Source organism: Venturia canescens, chromosome 7 (genome assembly GCF_019457755.1).
Source record: "Venturia canescens isolate UGA chromosome 7, ASM1945775v1, whole genome shotgun sequence".
Taxonomy (NCBI): Eukaryota; Metazoa; Arthropoda; class Insecta; order Hymenoptera; family Ichneumonidae; genus Venturia; species Venturia canescens.
The window spans coordinates 14,170,975-14,187,895 of record NC_057427.1 but is presented as its reverse complement, the minus strand read 5'-3'; the positions used below and the strand labels follow the sequence as shown (position 1 = coordinate 14,187,895).

Sequence of the window (16,921 nt, the reverse complement as noted above, 5' to 3'; positions counted from 1 at the left end):
TTATCCGCACCTATCTTCGATCTATTTGAATCGCTAGAAAATTTAGCCCGGCGTTGCCCACAGTGTTTTCCCTTTATTTTTTCCTTCAGTCAAAATTCTTCGCGTCATGCTAGACGAGAGGGATGAAAAATCGGAGACAATCTTCGAACCGAGAAGGCTCGGAACACGAAAAAATATTCCCTACGAAATTCTTCCTCGCGCTCTCCTTCTTTTCTCTTCTTTTATTTTAAAAAAAATATATTTCGAAGCGTGAAACGTGAACTTTTCAGTCGGCCCGACGGTCTAGCAGGCGAGGAAAGCGTGGCCTCTCAGATTTCATGTTTGTTCAGCCTGCTCGTGGCACGGTAAGCGCAATAATATTTGTGACAAAAAATGGATTAAAAAATGAGAAAAAGGAACGAGGGAAAAGGAAAGAGCAGCGACAATTAAACATGGATGAGACCGAGGATCTGTATTTTCTTTTTTTCTTCACTTTAGTCCCTATTTTTATTATTTATTTCGTACACTGGACGGATGATGGTCCCTATTCTCGCACCCGCGGTGTGCCATAGTACCATTCATCGATCGGTATCGGTATATACATATATATAAACCCCTCGAGGGAAGAATCGCGGAGAGAAGAAGAGTAGGGGGCGTCGAGAGGGCGAGGAGCGAGGAGCGAGGGAGGGGGGGGGGATTTCCATTCAAGAACGGTAACCATAAAACTCTCTCGAGTGCCGGGCGACGACGACAATCGCGGGTGAAAGAGAGAAAGAGGAGAATCCGCTGGACCGTTTGCTGGTCAAACGTGTACTGAGATGCCTTCGGGATGAAAACGCAACGCTCTCTTGAAGAGAGAAGCGCGGTGATGCCCGGAGGGATTTCTCCTCGTTTTTTTCACCTCTCTTTTTTCCGCTCATTCGTCTTTAATGTATATATACTTGTCCCTTGCGCCAACATTGAACTCATTCATTGCTTTTATATACGCGTATACATGTAGATACGAGAGCGCACGCGCGTTTCTCATTACGAGAGCGATCGGAGCTCTGCGAGTGTGTATAAGAAAAAGTTAAGATATTTCCGGCAAAAACTCAACAAGCTTCGGTACATATTGTTTCTCGTTTCATACCAACTTTTTTCCTCCTTCGGGCGTTCGTAGCTACATCTGTCACTCCGTCGAAGAAGCTTCTTATCAAGCTTTTCCATGCCACGAATATATATATCTCATCGTTCACTATTGCTCCGACTGCAAATGAATTTTTTTTTTTTTTTGCTCCTGCGAAAAATTACGCCACATTAGTTCCAGGGAGACTCTCCTTAAACACGTGTGATTTGGCTTAATTCTCTCTCTTCCCACAAATTGAATACTTGGCCCTCCATGCCCCGCCCCGCATCCAGGATTTACGCGTATTTCGTATATTTGACGGGCTTATTTATCGCCGGAAGATTCCAGTATGGCGTAACCTTCTCTCCGAATGGGGATTTTTCATCGTTTCGGGAATGTCTCGAGGGGCAAACTTCAGACAAACCACATATACAACGGCTACAAGCGATTCGGGGGAACGTCCAGTCTTATGGGCCATTATGCTCTGCGAGGGATGTGAGCTGTTACGTGTGTAACTGGGATGTGTACGATCGAGCGAACGGCCCTGAGAGAGAGAGAGAGAGAGAGAGAGAGCGAGACTGTGACAAAGACTGCACGGACGAGACGCGAGCGCGGGGAGGCTTGGGAGAAAGAAAATCGTAGCTTCTTCATCATCATCATGAACGCGCGCGCGCGCGCGCGCTTACTTTTCTCGGGATAACACGTTCTTCAACGCGTATATATGTGATGCTTCGCCAAGTGACGGTCAATTCTCGATGAGTTATCGACAATTTACGAGAGGAATGCCGCCGCGAGAAAAGATCTGTAGGCACATCCACGTACCCCTAAACACATTCACGCTCGCGTTCGCACACACAAATGCTCATAACTCTGCTCCACATATATGCATACGTTCATATAAATGTATATTTGTATGTGCGAAGACTCACACAGTGGAAAACTCCTAGGCACTTTGGCGCACTTTCTCGCTAGCGCTCGGAGCGCAAACCCGACAATTTACGGACATTACCTTAGCCGACAAATCGCAACTTAGCGCGCTTATCGTGGCACTAACAGACACTGCTCTCCTCCGTGCTGTACACACGTCCGCGTACTTTATTACTCTTTTTTTTGCCTCCTCCTTTCTCTATTTCTCTCTCTCTCTCTCTTTCTCTTCTATATCTATTTTACTGTTAAACTTCTTCTCGACTTGAGCGACGCTCGCGCGGACCACGCTTTTATCCGCTGTTTTTCACCTCGAGAGAGACGAAACGCGGCCTAATCTCACCGATTTCGCAACGCTCGAATGGATATTTTTTGTAAAAAAACGGACTCCGGTCAACGGAAATTTGTTGCATTCGATGATTCTCATGCAACGCGGATATAAGAAACGCAACGGCTCGTGTATAAACGGTGTTCTTCGCTCAGCTTATAATTACGCTTTGGTTAAATGGTTCCTCTAATTTTCTCCGGAGGCCAACTCTCGCTGCGGCTTCCAAAGGGATGAAAAAATCTGCATCACTCACGCACCGCAATGACGCGTACCAGTTTTTCTCCCACTTTTGTGCGTGTACGAGCGGGCGCAGTGAAACTTCTTTTCTTCGACGCGGTGCTGCCGCGGCGGACGACGATTTCTCTCGAGAAAACAACGAAATCAAATTCAGATGAATCGCAGCTCAAAGTGAACAGGACAGAAATAAACCAGAAGAGAATTAAAATCATTGCAAAAATAATTGTGTTTCGCGAAACGGAAGCTCGTTCTTTTGTACTTGGCGACACGGATCGCTTCTCTTCGTTGCGTGTACGCGCGTCTATAACCGCGTACAAGAGAGAATATAACAGCAGTAATAATAACCCCACACGCATAGACTCGTTACTCGTTTCGCGAATCATAATTGCTCAACGTACGCGTTTATCCGCGTGCCTGTACCTATATTATTTTTCCTCCTTTTTTCCATCATTTTTTCTCGATTCGCCTATTTTTCATCGTTTCTTTTCACTCGCAACATCTCCTCACTCCTTTTTTATTTCTCGTTCTTCCGGGCGTGTGCGCGCACGTAGCGCAGCCGCCGAGAAGAGGATGAAGAGGGAGAGATCAGGCTTATCGAAGCAGGGAGGCGATCGGTGCGAAATTATAGAGTGAGCTCGCTCCCTCACTCTCGCTATCATATGCGCCCAGTCTTCGAGAAACACCGACGTACATCCGATAATTGCGCGGCTCAACACAGAATACAGACGGGGATATATGAACAAAAAATGGGAGATAAAAAATAAGGGGAAAAAGGAATGTTCGAAGAAGGTGAAAGATACTCGAATAGGCTCTGCGTACATATCTATTCATATACAAGTACACAAACACACGCCTCCTTTCAAAAATAATAAAAAATAGTTGGAGTTTACGGGGAAAAAGGCTTAAAAACATCGAGGAATGGAGCTCGAGAAAACAAAACTCGTTTCTCGCCGGGACACGAGTATAGCTAAATTCTTTAATCGCATCGCTCACAAACGTCAAATAAACCTGCTACTTCGTCGTGTTGACCGTTTGAGAATCTTTCCTGATCCAGGTACGAATGATACTCTCCGTGAATACATCGTGCACGCAGTCGTGTGTTCATGCATTTAATATGTGCGTGTAATATATTATTTCGTATGAAGAGTGAAAAGGAAAAGGGAGTCTCTCGTGTCGAGAAGGTCTGGGACGTAGACAAAAGAGAGGGCGAGTGCAACGAGGTAGAAAGTTGGGACTCTGGTTGCCTGGGCTCCTGGCCTTTCTCGCTCGTTGAATTTTCTCTCTCGTCTGCTACACGGACGTGTTCGCCTTCTCCGAGTTTCTATTCTATTATGCTCGGTTATCTAGATTATGGCATTCCTCGAGATCGAGGTAGGGCCGCGGCTCCCTCCCTCTGCTTCTGCCGCTGTTCTGCTTCGAGTACGGACAGGGTCGTGTGCATCTTTCTATACGTATATTTATCTCTATATAAATATATATATATATATACGGAATTTGCCCCGCGGTACCTTTCCTCGAATCTCATCTCTGCGGGGATAGATTACGCAGAAGGTTGAGGAGCGATCGAGGGTGTGTCCTGGAAGGCTCTACCACTGGGAATAAAAACTCATCTCGCTCGATCACTGTCTCACACGATTGATAATCAACGCGAGCCGAAAAATCCTCGCGACAACAGGAGTAGAAAAGATCCGATTTCGGAGCAGGCGGTAATGTTGATGGAAAAAGCGGGTGCGTGTTCGGGAGGATTGTAAATAAAAAAACAAATAACTTGAAGATCGATCGGGCGCTACTAATTTTTGATTAAATGACAAAAGTACTCGCGGGATCGTGTTTTCAGCAGAGCTTTATAGGTACACGAAAAGTGCGCAGCTGGGACGAATCGTATGGCGCAATGGCACACTTTGAAATACTTCTTCGAAACAATATGTTTAAGTCCTTTTCGCGAAAGCACATAAATATAGTTTGTCTCTCGATAACGAGAGTCCCTTGTTTTGCCGTTAAATATTGACGCAGACTCGGTTCCCTCGGTCGTTGGAAATCATTAGCGCTAAAGTGATAATGAGAAAGAACGTCGAGGCGTGAGAACGGCGCATAGAATAAATATGGCGCGTTCCTCTCGAAAACGATTTGTGCTCGAAAATGTTGAAAAGATCCGCGTGCGTACATCGGGCAACGTCCGAGTACACACTGCTCGAAGGTTGTCGAACGGTGGAGTTGAGTCGAGCACCGAGAGATGGCGCCGGGCGTATCAAAGATGCGGCTCGAAGCTCTCCCCACGAATATATATTTGTGGATACCTCGTGGTGAGAAGAGACCCCGACCTGCTTTGACCCTTCTGCGAGGATGCGCGTATCCTGCTAGCCCGCTATGGAAATTCGCACCGTCCATCTCGCTCGGCAAAGCGAGAAGTCGCGTTTCTCCCCTTGGGCAAATAACACGAGAAACATGGGAGCGCGCACGCGTTTGTACGCATGATGATACTTGGCCGTGAATTAGAAGATTTGAGCGACTTTTCGGCCTCGTTTAGAATCTCCGAATGAAATCAGCGCGTCATTGTTCTCTTCCTCGTTTATTTTCGGAGCTTTGACGACGTCCGACGTTATTTCAACGGCTCGATTCGCGGCAACCATTCGAATTCTCTAATGCGGTTAATGAACAAACGGTTTGAGGGGCTCGAGCCATGCCGACACGGCGAAAAGAGCTTTCGCGCGATCAAACTGTGTGTACATACGGAAGTGCTTTTTATGGCTCTTCGTAATATATAAATATACACGCGTATACGCGCACCGATCGAAAGTAAATTCGAGACTCGGGATGAGAAGAGGGAGAGACGGGAGGAAACTCAATCTTTAAAGTTCGCGCACCCGGAAGATATGAGGCGAAATAACTGGGCTGTGAATCGATGCGAAGCTACATCTGTGTGGATGGGTGCGAATACAGCATCTCTCGGTCTGATGATTACAGCGCGTGTATCGTGGCATGGACCTCCCAAACAAGGACTCTTGCGGACCTTCGAGCTTATGTTATTTATATATGTATATCGGAGTTTGAAAAATGCCTCGGTGCGAGTAGAACACAGCGAGCTGCAGTCGTGCTCCTGGGTCCGGAGAGAATTCAAACTCGCGGGACTCTTGTTACGTCGATTACTCTCGCGGTGAGCTCAACACCGAGCAAGAAAAAGGTGGTGAGGTGAGCGCTCAATATTTTTTCTCTCCCCTGCTTGCTCTCTCTCTTTCTTTTTCTCTGTGCCGCGCACTTGGAACTTTTGGTCGAATCGTCACAGCGGGCAGGCTCGCATCTTATTCAATATTAATATCTCGCTGCAAATTCAATTAAAATAGAAATTAAATTACAGACATTTTTTTGGCAGCGAGCCAAAGGGCTCGGGAGTTTGAAAAATTTTCTACATTCCTTCTTTATTTTCACCTCGGTACGGTGCGAACGAAGAGTGCAAGTTTTCGAGCACGAATATACGAGAAATTCGAATAACAGGAAAATACTTCAAATTTACATATTTCCGACGACGTTTTTATTCAGTTTTCTTGTGTTTTTATAAATTTTTCGAAACAGCCGACTGCGTGCTGTTAATTCGCATTAAAATCTTATACCTCGTATCGGAATCGTTGCTCTTTTTTTCATTCCAGAATATCTTATAAATATTCTTTGGCTGACACCAAGCGTCAATTTCCATCGAGAATCGATGAGGCGATTCGTCGTTAAAAGAGGCGGCGCCAAAACTTCGGGGTTTTTAATCGACTTGTGAAAAATCATTGTTGGGGGATTTTTCATGGGCGCGCGGATCGGATGAAATAAGAGTGCGGTGGCGCGGGGTCACAGGCCAAAGATCTTAGGGATTTGATCGAGAGGGTGCTCGCTCTTCAAAATTGTAGTATAATGTATATATGCGCTGTTCAAGTACAAATATATATATTTTAAGAGACGCATGCGTGTACGCGCTGCGGGATAACGTCGGTGCAAGGACGAGAGAAAGACGGGAGGAGCAGAGAATGAGGATAAAGAGAGAATAAGGGAAAAAGAGAGAGAGAGAGAGAGAGATGTCCGAAAGGCGGCGGTGATGCGGAACACCCGGGATCGCGAATGCTCCACTCATTACGGGATAATGGGTTATTTCGATCCTCCTCGAATTACCCAGTCGACAATGAGGGATTCGATTTGAAAAAGGCTCTTCTCGCTTTTTCTCCCTCGCGCTCTTCTCTCGCGGGGCTTTGCGCGACGGGCTCTGTCGAGAGAGTACACGAGGAAGCCCCTTGGGGTTCTTTAACCACGCGGAAGAAGTAACCCGAAGACGAGAGAGCGAATAAGAAACGAAACGGAGTGTGTTACGACCGCATGGCCCTTGCGCGCTGCGCGTTTCTTCTTCGTGAAGTTCTACGCGTACGCGCGCGGTATAACTGTATATACGAGCGCTACGTACTCTCTCTCGCGGTATGAGCGGACGCGCGAAAAACGACGAAGCAGAGGGCTCTTGGGAGGGGTTGCTTTGCGAAAAGCTACCAAGCGAATAAGATAAAGAGCGAGTAAGATGGCGAGGGGTGGGAGGGGGGGGGGGGGGAGAGATGAGAGAAGATTGGAAAGAAAGAAATGAGACGAATCAAAGAAGCCTACGGTACAAATAAATATATATATATATATCTATATTTATTTGTATGTATGTGTTTATATGTGCTTTCTCGTATTATGCGCGCGGCTCGAAAAGCGAAAAGACAAATGAGAACGGAGCTGCGAGAGTGCGGATCTTCTGGCAAGCATCCTCGACTCATCGTTCCATCGTTTTTTTTCTATATATACACACATATATTTATGTATGAGCTCTCTTTAGCGCATGTCCTTCGTTTTTTCGTGGCACACGTTTTTTCTCAAAGTACATATACATTTTTAAGTATATATACATAAGGTTAAATTCGTCCCAAGTGGCTATACGCGTATAGCTGTAATTTCATTCTTCATCCTCATTTTCTTCTGCTCCTTTGTTATTGTTGTTGCTTTTTACTACGTTTTTTCTCCCGCTCCTCGTGCGCCTCTCGCGTTCTCGTTTATCTCGCGACAGCTATATTATTTCGATTCTCTTGACTCATCCTCGGGTGGTGCTTCCCCTTCTCGAGATCCGTACGACATTATCTCGTGCATTTACGCGACGAATAAATTCGGTTCTTCCGGGTTGAACGATCCGAAAAAAATGTCTATTCAGGTGGCGCATCAATAAATTCCACGAGGAAAAATACGGTTTTTTGGTACTTCAGCTCGCTCGGTCGCGCGCGAGAGTGAACGAAAAAAAGGCGTTCGCGGGCGAGCGGGGAAAGAAAGTTTACGGCACCGCAGCTCACGCTTTCGAGGAGGCTATCGGAATTTTCATATTATTTCTCACTCCGTACGCCCGCTCGGCGGCCCCTCTCGACGAAATACTTCGAATCTCCGCCCTTTCCCATTCCTTTTGCCCACAAACGTTTTCATACGCACGCACGTTATTATATCGCCGCACGCGCGGAGCCTCTTTTTTTATTCGGCTTTGAATAAATTATATTCACGAAATTAAACATCGGGCATTAACGTCATTACGATATATATGTGAATTAACGATCCGAGAGAACGAGGAAAAAGGAAGGGCGCCGAGGAGAGGGAGATCATTGCTCATTACCTCTCTCACTTCGTTTATTTCAGATCTACTGTACAAGATAATACGAAGAAAACACATCGCATCAGTGAAAGGCGAGAGGGCAAAGTGTTCCCTCCCTTATTCGCACACCAACCTACCCACTGATCCATATACATTTATCTACGTATATACGTGCGCTATACATTATTGTAGTGCTTGTAACCAAATCTTAATTTAAAATGTTATCCTGAGCGCGAAATCTTCACGGTTGGACGATTTCGTCGGGGTCTTTTGTACACGTGTATTTAAAACCTACACACGTTCGAGGCTGTGTATACAAGTTAGCGTGTAGATAATACGCTGTTATATATCTACGTGGTAACAGTCTCGAGGGTGAGAACGAGAGAGGAGGCGGACGAAGGAGTAAAACGATGACGATCCGGTCTCCCCGCGCGCACGCCCTCCCCAACGATACGCGGCTAGATCAACACGATTCCATATATATTTTATGGGTTTCGTGCGTTCACAAAACCCCCCCAAAAACCTCGTCAATCCCCCGCCGTTTTTGTCCATCTCGCGCCGTTATCGCACCCTCTCACACTCGTGTGCATCCCGCCACCGAGCTTTACTTATGCCGACGTCAAATAATTCAAAGCGCATCTACTCATTTTACACGCGCGGACGTGGTGTTTTATGGCGAATGCGGAACGCAACGAAAAATAAAATCTCTTCCCACCCCCGATCGGACTGCTACAACGTTTCGTTGGTCAAACACCGATGCAGCTACGTGCACGCAATTAGGTACACGATGGAAATTCTAACGCTTGGCATCAGTCAAGGATCCTCGGCGATCGAGAATCGACGAATTCAGTTATTCCCAGCATTTTCCCGGCGGTTACCCCATCACGATTTATTCCCTTTCGTTTATTCTTTCTATGCCAAAGGGAATCGGGAATTAGATATGAATAATCCGCCCCTTTTTAATCCCGTTCCAGACGAGTGCCACGCAATAATGGAGCTTTTCGGCAACCCGCTCTACGGTCGCAGCTGATATTTATGCTAATTAATTAGTATTTATGGGATTCCCTGTGTCAAGATTTTTGTTAATTATGTTGTATGCGAGATATAATCGATCCCGCCCGTCGTAAAAAAAGCTCGTAAAGACGATTTTCTAGGAGTCTTTTCGTACGTGACTGGTCTCAGTAATGGGTGTACTCGAAAAAAGGTTTTTCACGTACTTCTCTCAGGGCCCATTTGGAAAGTTAGACACGGCAGAGATACCGCGCGGCCGACGCCGCCGCAGACTGGAATTCTCTTTTTCTAATAAACAAACTACTGCTTACACGGCGTGCTCGGGGTATCGCCTTAAAAGATGGCAAGTGGTTCTTGTATTATGGAGCAAAAGGAGCGAGATATGAAAATTGTTGAGAGGGTGACGCACAAGTCTGTGCTCGAGTCTGCAAGGGTCGCGTCAGACGGGGAGCAACCGTTTTCCTTATTTTTAAAATCCCCTCGTTCCTTCTCATTTTTCTCGACATTTTCGAGGCTTTTCTAACAGGAAACAGCTGCTCCTACCTTTTGAGCAACGCGCATACGTGTATGTTGAGAAGAGGAGGCGCAGGGGTGCTTTCGGCTCTGGAGAAGAAGCTCGTATGATTGTTTTGTCGGTGGTTGTGGTTCACACACTCGCGCACATACCGATGCGTTTAGCGGTGTTCGCTCTCAGCCCCGCCTACGTTCTCGTCAACCCCGCGCGGCCACTTATTTCCACTCGAAATTTCCATATTTTTAGGCCTCGAGGACGGAGGGAAAAATCTCACAAGTTTTCCCCAATTTCCGCATGCCTGGCACTCTCGAGTGGCCCAGAACGCCATTTAACGAGCCTCGAACCACCACGTTCTTTCAATTAGCGATGAGATATTCTTTCGAGCCAACGATATATGGGACGCGACCGACTGATCTTTTTTCTCCGATACAGAAATGGATTTTTGAGAAAAGAAAATTGAGAGGCGGCCTTTCTTCGCGGTGAATCGTCCAGAGACTTCCGCCGCTTTGAGCACTCCGGTACGTATACGTCAGACACGAATCAAGCTTCTGTGATTCTCCCCGCACTTCTTAATGAACTTTTGTTATTCATCTGTGAGAATCACACACCAACAGAGCATTATTCGTTAGTGCGATCCATGCAACGTGAGACGTTCGCATTTAAGGAAGTTCATCTGCCATCGAGTTAGTCAAAAGAAAAATTATTTGGCAACGCTGCGACGACCTCGCAACTGTCTATTCAGCTGTTATATATTGACAGAATTTTTCACGCGCGTTCATGTCATAATCGGTGTTCGAACGTCTGGCGCTATTAAAACGTGGCAGAAACGTATTAAAAAAAGACAATTTTTTCTCAATTACAGCAATATTTTCTTACCGGCCCTTCTTCGCCCTTTCTCCGAGAAAAAAATCATCGGTTGCGGACTTTATAAGTATTGAATGGATTTTACGAAGCCGCCAACATATTCTTCAGACATTTTTCTATCACTTATGGAAGTCTCTGCACTGAGAGAAAAAAATAGTAAGAATTACTATGCGATATCGCCCATTTTGAAGGTTTTTACCAAAAACATTGTAATTTCCAAGTCAACTCTGACTGAAAATTTTTAAATTGCCTAAGTTTAAACTGTCCTATTTTTTCCTACACAGTTCACCACGGAAACGTTGTAAAATTTATGTTGACTCGATGATGAACTGTCGAGTAAAATTATTATGCCGTTTCCGGCTACGCTTAGTACTGTTTTCACAATTGAAATTTACAATAACTCATTACTGTATTCAATTTTATTTACCGAAATTTCTTTGTCAATTCGATCACCAGATGAACTGCCTTAAATCCGATCCTCTCGGAGAACTGAGTTTCATCACAAACCCGAACGATTGAACGTTTTATTCGAAACTTTGAGCCCGGTACACAGTGCGGCTCGAAAAATAAAATGTAGTCAAAACTGAAATAGAAACTTTGATTCGAGCACGTAATTTCAATGGTGCGAAATGGAAATGTCAGAAAACGACAGGAATAAAGAAAAAATTCCATACGCACGCGTCACATACACGAATACATGCAACGCAAAGAGAGGGCGCGAGAAAGTGCACGTGCGTGCCGTGTGGGCGTGAATTTGCGGCACCGGCGCGCCGTTACGAGAGACGTTCCCGCAATTTCCGGTTCCCGCGGGACTCACACGTTTTTATACCTCGGACCCGCGACAGCTCGTCTCGCCATCATTGAAGGAAACCTCGGGAATGTGTGACGTTGTACTATACGAGCGTTAAATATATATATTACTCGAATCGTGCAGTTTAACTCGGCGCGATTTATTCCCGAATGAAAGGTCCCATTCTATTTTGTTTGTTTGACTACTATCGTGATCGTTTCAAGGGAATGAAAGGGCAAAGTCTCTCTCTCTCTCTCTCTCTCTTTTGGCGAAGTGCTCGGGCGAGGCTTTCGCTTTCTTTCAACGTTTTTCTTTCGCCAAGACCTGCTCTCTCTTCGGCGCATCGAACACTCTTCGTGAATCTCGTACATAGTTTCTTTATCCCTCTCGCCGTCTCGGCCAGGTTACTTTACTGGCCATTTATCTACAGATATATTCTCGTAACGATACACACTTTCAAGTATCTCTATAGGTTCGGAGGTTCAAGGACGTATTAAAATGCTGCCTGCGTACTCGTAAATGTCTACGTGCCGCAGTCGTGCCTTCCTCGTCATTTTTGTTTTTCTCTCTCCCTACTGCTGACCCTTTTTATATTTCTGCGCTCGGTCTCTTCCCTCCTCGCACTCCCGCAGCTCGGCGTTGTGCCCTTGGGAAGCACGCAATATTGTTTTAAACGACGGGAAATATTTTTCCATCCGTTTGTGAAATCGGTCGCGAGGATCTGGGCTTTCGTGCAAAGAGGCGAACGCGTTTTATCGTTTTTCAACGATGGAAAATCGGGGCTGATTTTCACGAGTATTCGGAATGATACTTTCCGAGATTGCGACGTATCACACGTTCCGGCAATTTCGCACGATCGAAAAGAGATTTTTCTTCCATTCGCCAATGCAAAGCTTGTTTTTCGAGGTTCAATGGCAAACGAAAGAGGTAGAAACTTGTCAATTGCTAATGCTCCCTCAATTGTCAGTTTATTGGGCATTTCTGAGGAGAATCTCAATTTCTCCTTTGTTCAAAGTCGAAAAGAGTGACTCCGGATCCTGTCCGGAGTGGAATAAATTTACAGTTAAATGTACAAATAATGAGAAAGTGCGAGAGAGCGGGAAGCGAAAAAGTTAGAATTTTGCAAGGTGATTCGTCAGGGTGAGACACCGCGTGTCCCCAACGAACACGCCTCGCATTCGAAAATCCCCATACACATTTATACCGATGTATATACATATTGGAATGGGCTTCGAATGAGCTTGGAATTTATCAAACTCGCCGCAGTGTGCAAAAGCGAACCGATATCTATTTCCTTTTGTGTGTGTTTCGCATGGGGTCTCGAGAAAACGAGCAAAACACCTTCGAGGCGTTTGTTTGGCTTTTTTTTCCTTCAAAAGTATGCTCGCTCGCGCGATTCCCTATATCCGTAAATCCCGTATTTACCTCACGAAATCGTCTTTATATACGCGCGAAAGAGTGAGCCAGAACGATTTACATCAATCGCGATGCGAGAGTTGAATTTACAAAATGGGCAATAGCTGATCGTCGCGAACGGTCAACGCACGTCGCGATTTACTCGTGACGTATATAAAGTACATAAAGCATTGTACGTCTAGACCTTTCGTGTATGTTTTATATATCTTTTATTCGCTCTTTTTTATTCTTCCGCTGAAATGTCGTGTCGGCGCCATGGAACTGCCGATCGGTCACGATTCCCCGAGCGGTGGTCTCTCGCTATTCAAAAAATCATCATCGCGCGTTTGCACGTTCTTCATCGTTCCCTCATAGAGATGAACATTGCTTGCAAAAGTAAATTATCTTATTATCTTATTTGTAGCTTCAATCAGCCAACTTCATCTTCAGCCTCCGTTGTTAAGCGCACTTTCTACGCAAGTTCAACGACCGACCTTGATATTAAATTCCATTTTCGCACTTCTTCCCCGTTGAGCCTTGAAATCGTTGAATCGATTAGCGACGTTTTTTTTTTTTTTTTATCGAATTTACAGAGGTCAAGGAAACGATCATCCGGTCCGAAGTTTTGTGCACTATTTTTATGAGATTTTCAAAAGAACCACTTTTTTTTGATGTTCGTGCGAAGAAAGACAATTGAGAATACGAAGGTGGAAAGAAAATGTAACTTGCGATCGACATATTTCAACATTTTTCCATTATTTTCCATTGTATTTTGATTGAACAATCAGTCGATTGAGAGTATTGCAAAAGGTGGTAGAACAAACCACAAAAAAAACCTCGAAACTAATGAAAATCTCAAAAAAATGGTAAAAACACGACGAAGCGTCAGTTTCGAAAGTTTGGCGTTCTTGCGCTCCGGTGAAACTGTCCGACGGCGAGTGGTAGCGCAGCTGAGCCGTCCAGACACACGAGCTCGAGTGGCAAAAATGTAGGGATTTAAAAGAAAAGGCTCGAGAGCTAAGATCGATGAGAGAAAACATTGCGAACTCGGATTCCGAAATCACAAGTCGTTATTCGACCCGGAGGACTTGATATTCTTCGGATAGATGTGTGCACAAATATGTGTCGACGTGTACCGTTAGCATGCAGGGTGAAGATCGCGCCATACCTGGCATCGAGCTCACCGAAGTCGTTCGCTCCGATCGAACGAGAAAACGCTTCGTGCAACTGCGTTTTTCTCGTCCCGGCTACTATTTTCCTGGATTTTTCGCGAGCCGGCAATCTCTCGGACGAAATAGCGTGCGTCTCGGCGTTGAACTTTTTAACGCGTGCGTCGCGGAGCAGCAAGGGATTATGAAAAGATGAAAGGTGAGAATGAAACTTACATCGAATTCGTCGTGTTCCAGTACATGCTGATGGTTTTCGCACAGTTGCTAACTGTGGAAAGTAGAACCGTTTGGAGGCAGACGAGGAACACGAGGGTAACGAAAGACGGGGAAACCATCGTAATAATAAATAACGCGATTCCGCCAGGACCGCCACGAAAAAAGTGGTGGTCCTTTTCTCCCCAAAGAAAAAGAATTTTCTCTCGTTTTTCCTCGCTGTTAATGGCCTCCCCGGAATCTCTTTCCTTACTGACTTTTTACACAATCGTTGCCCCACTCTCGATCTCGCAACGCACTACGATACGCGTCGCCGTTTTTTTTTATTATTTATATTCGTCCCCCGCCTGATTAGAGCATCACTGCGAAACGGCCACATTCACACGACGAGACACACTTTAGCATCCGGCATGCACTATTTTCGGTGAAAATAAACAAGCCACACGTATGTATCCGTACAAATATCGAATAATGAATCACGATTTGGCGTTTGTCACGAGACGTTTGCACATTGCCAATATGCGGATCAACTCTCGTTCGCTGTTTGATTGATAATAATCCTGATTACGAAGGACCCTCGTTCTTGGACAACACGAAAATCACTGCACTTTTTCAACTGTTAAACTCGACTATTTTTCTATCCCGTTGTTCTTGAGGACCTTTTGTGCTCTGGACTGGACGATTTTTCCGTCGATCCTCCGAGTTTCCAACGGTTTCGCGTTCTTTCACCAACTTTTCGATAAAACTCACTCTCGCGGCTTCATCGACTCGTGATTGGGGACGTTCTCGGAAGCCGCCGGAAGACCGAACTTTCGATCGCTCGTGGAAGCTTCGAATGCTGCTGCGATTTTAGCTCACCGGAAGACGAGCTCCACTCGCACGTCTCGCCTTTCATTGGTAAAACTTTTCGGAATTTTGAGCTTTCTTCTTGCCCGATGTCAGACCTCACTCGCCGCCCCCTCCGACCTCGATTATCGTTCTCATGGAATTCGATGGATATTTGACCGAAGTGTCGCGCCGTCTAGTGCCATTCGGAGCGTCCTCGTTCCGCATTCTGCACCTGCATTTGCGGCTTTTAATTCCTCCGAGTCTCCGGAGCGGATGAACAACGATCGTCAATAAACAAAAATGCTTCTCCACGTGATCCCGAGGACCGACGACAGCGATCGACTCCAATTTCGTTAGTGTCCTCCGATCGAGCTAAATTCCCACCCGCCTTATTCATATAACGAGTGGAAGATAATTCTCACGGGAGCACACAGACTTGCGACGAAGGTACGTCGGATACGTGACGTCCTCTCACTAAACTCCCGTACGATGGATACGAAGTACAACAACTAAAAAGACTGATCGCAACACCACAAGCGTCGAGTCACACGAATCACTTTTTCAATCGAGAAAAAAAAGTAATAATAATAAAAAAAAAAAAAAAATAAAAATAAAAAAAACAACAACGAGAGAAAAAAAGAAACATACAAAACAACAACACCCGTAATCCACTTGTAATCCAGAGGGTAAGTTTTGGATTTTCTTCGATCGTTACTGCTGTCCCGAATGTAATGAAAAAAAATACGATCCAACACCGTCGCTGTTCGAACCCGATAATAATCTTAGTTCCTCCGTAAAAGTAGTTTATTCTTTGCTCAGTTGTTTGAGCCGAGTGAGTTTGGAGAACACGTGAACGAAATGACGGGAATAAGCGACGCGGACGTTCCTTGGTCGGAGTCGCGGACGCGTCTGTCCGATCGCCGCAGAGTGTCGCGGTTGCTCGTGTCGCGTCTGCGGTGCCCCCTCCTTTCCTCTCTCCCCCTTACCACCCCCGCCAATGTTTTTACCCTCGCTCCGCAGAGTAGGGGAAGCTCTTCCACGGTGGGGGTAGGATGAAATTTCGTCGAAGGGGGCCGAGAATTGGCGGAAGAGCACGAGACTGCAGGGGGATTCCCCACTCTTTTTCTCTCTCGCGCTCACCCGCCGTCGTGCCGTCGATGTTCAACTGCTATTGCTGCCGCTCGCTGCTGCTGCTGCTGCTGCTGCTGCGGCCGCGGCAGCGAGACGGCGGCTCTCCCCACGGGCTTCGGCTCTTACCGTGTGCCGCCGCTGCCGCCTTCGCTTCGTCTATTACGCCGAGTGGACGCCGAGGGTTCACACGAGGGAGAGAATCCTTCTCCTCCACCCGGTTTCTCATTTATATCTAGATACGCACGTGTATGTGTGCTATTCGCACAGGTATACAAACGACTGTAGATAAACTGGTGCGAATTTGGACTAGCTGCTAATTTCGACCATAACCTTCATCAATTTTTCATCAAAATCCACAACCGTCCCCGTCAACAGTTCATTCGCGTAGCGTCAGATCGTAATGCAGAAAGACTCTTCGGAGTCATATTTTATCAACCGAGATTCCCATCGGTTACTTGCGGGTGCGAAGGCGGATACGCGATCTCGCAATCATTTTCTTTCCGAATTCCGAAAACGGATTCGTTTTGTATATGGCGAGAAATACTAAATTGTTTTGCCAGCTTTCCTCCATTCAATTATAAACAGCTTTATGCGGATAGCAACATGCGATGCACGTGAGAACTATATTTTGTTTTATTTTCGAGTGTTATTCGTCATATCGGACTAGCACTTACCATAAGTGTAAATGTGTATTGTAAAGCACGAATTTTCACTGTCGGCATAGTAAATTCTATGATAAATACTCGAGTGTGCACCGAATACGTGTGACATTTAACTATATTTTCAGGGCTGCCCGCG

General features: G+C 45.8%; 1 protein-coding gene across 2 annotated transcripts in view; it reads right to left on the bottom strand.

Annotated features, from left to right (window-relative positions):
* The window catches only part of Ephrin (ephrin), a 37,157-nt gene extending 21,270 nt beyond the window's left edge, over positions 1–15,887 (bottom strand). For both annotated transcript variants that reach the window (XM_043422847.1, XM_043422848.1), the window contains exon 1: positions 14,168–15,887. In XM_043422847.1, coding sequence (XP_043278782.1) covers positions 14,168–14,286 — 119 coding nt within the window. In that variant the 5' untranslated portion in view covers positions 14,287–15,887. The remainder of the gene's footprint in view (positions 1–14,167) is intronic.
* Positions 15,888–16,921: the final 1,034 nt, after the last annotated feature.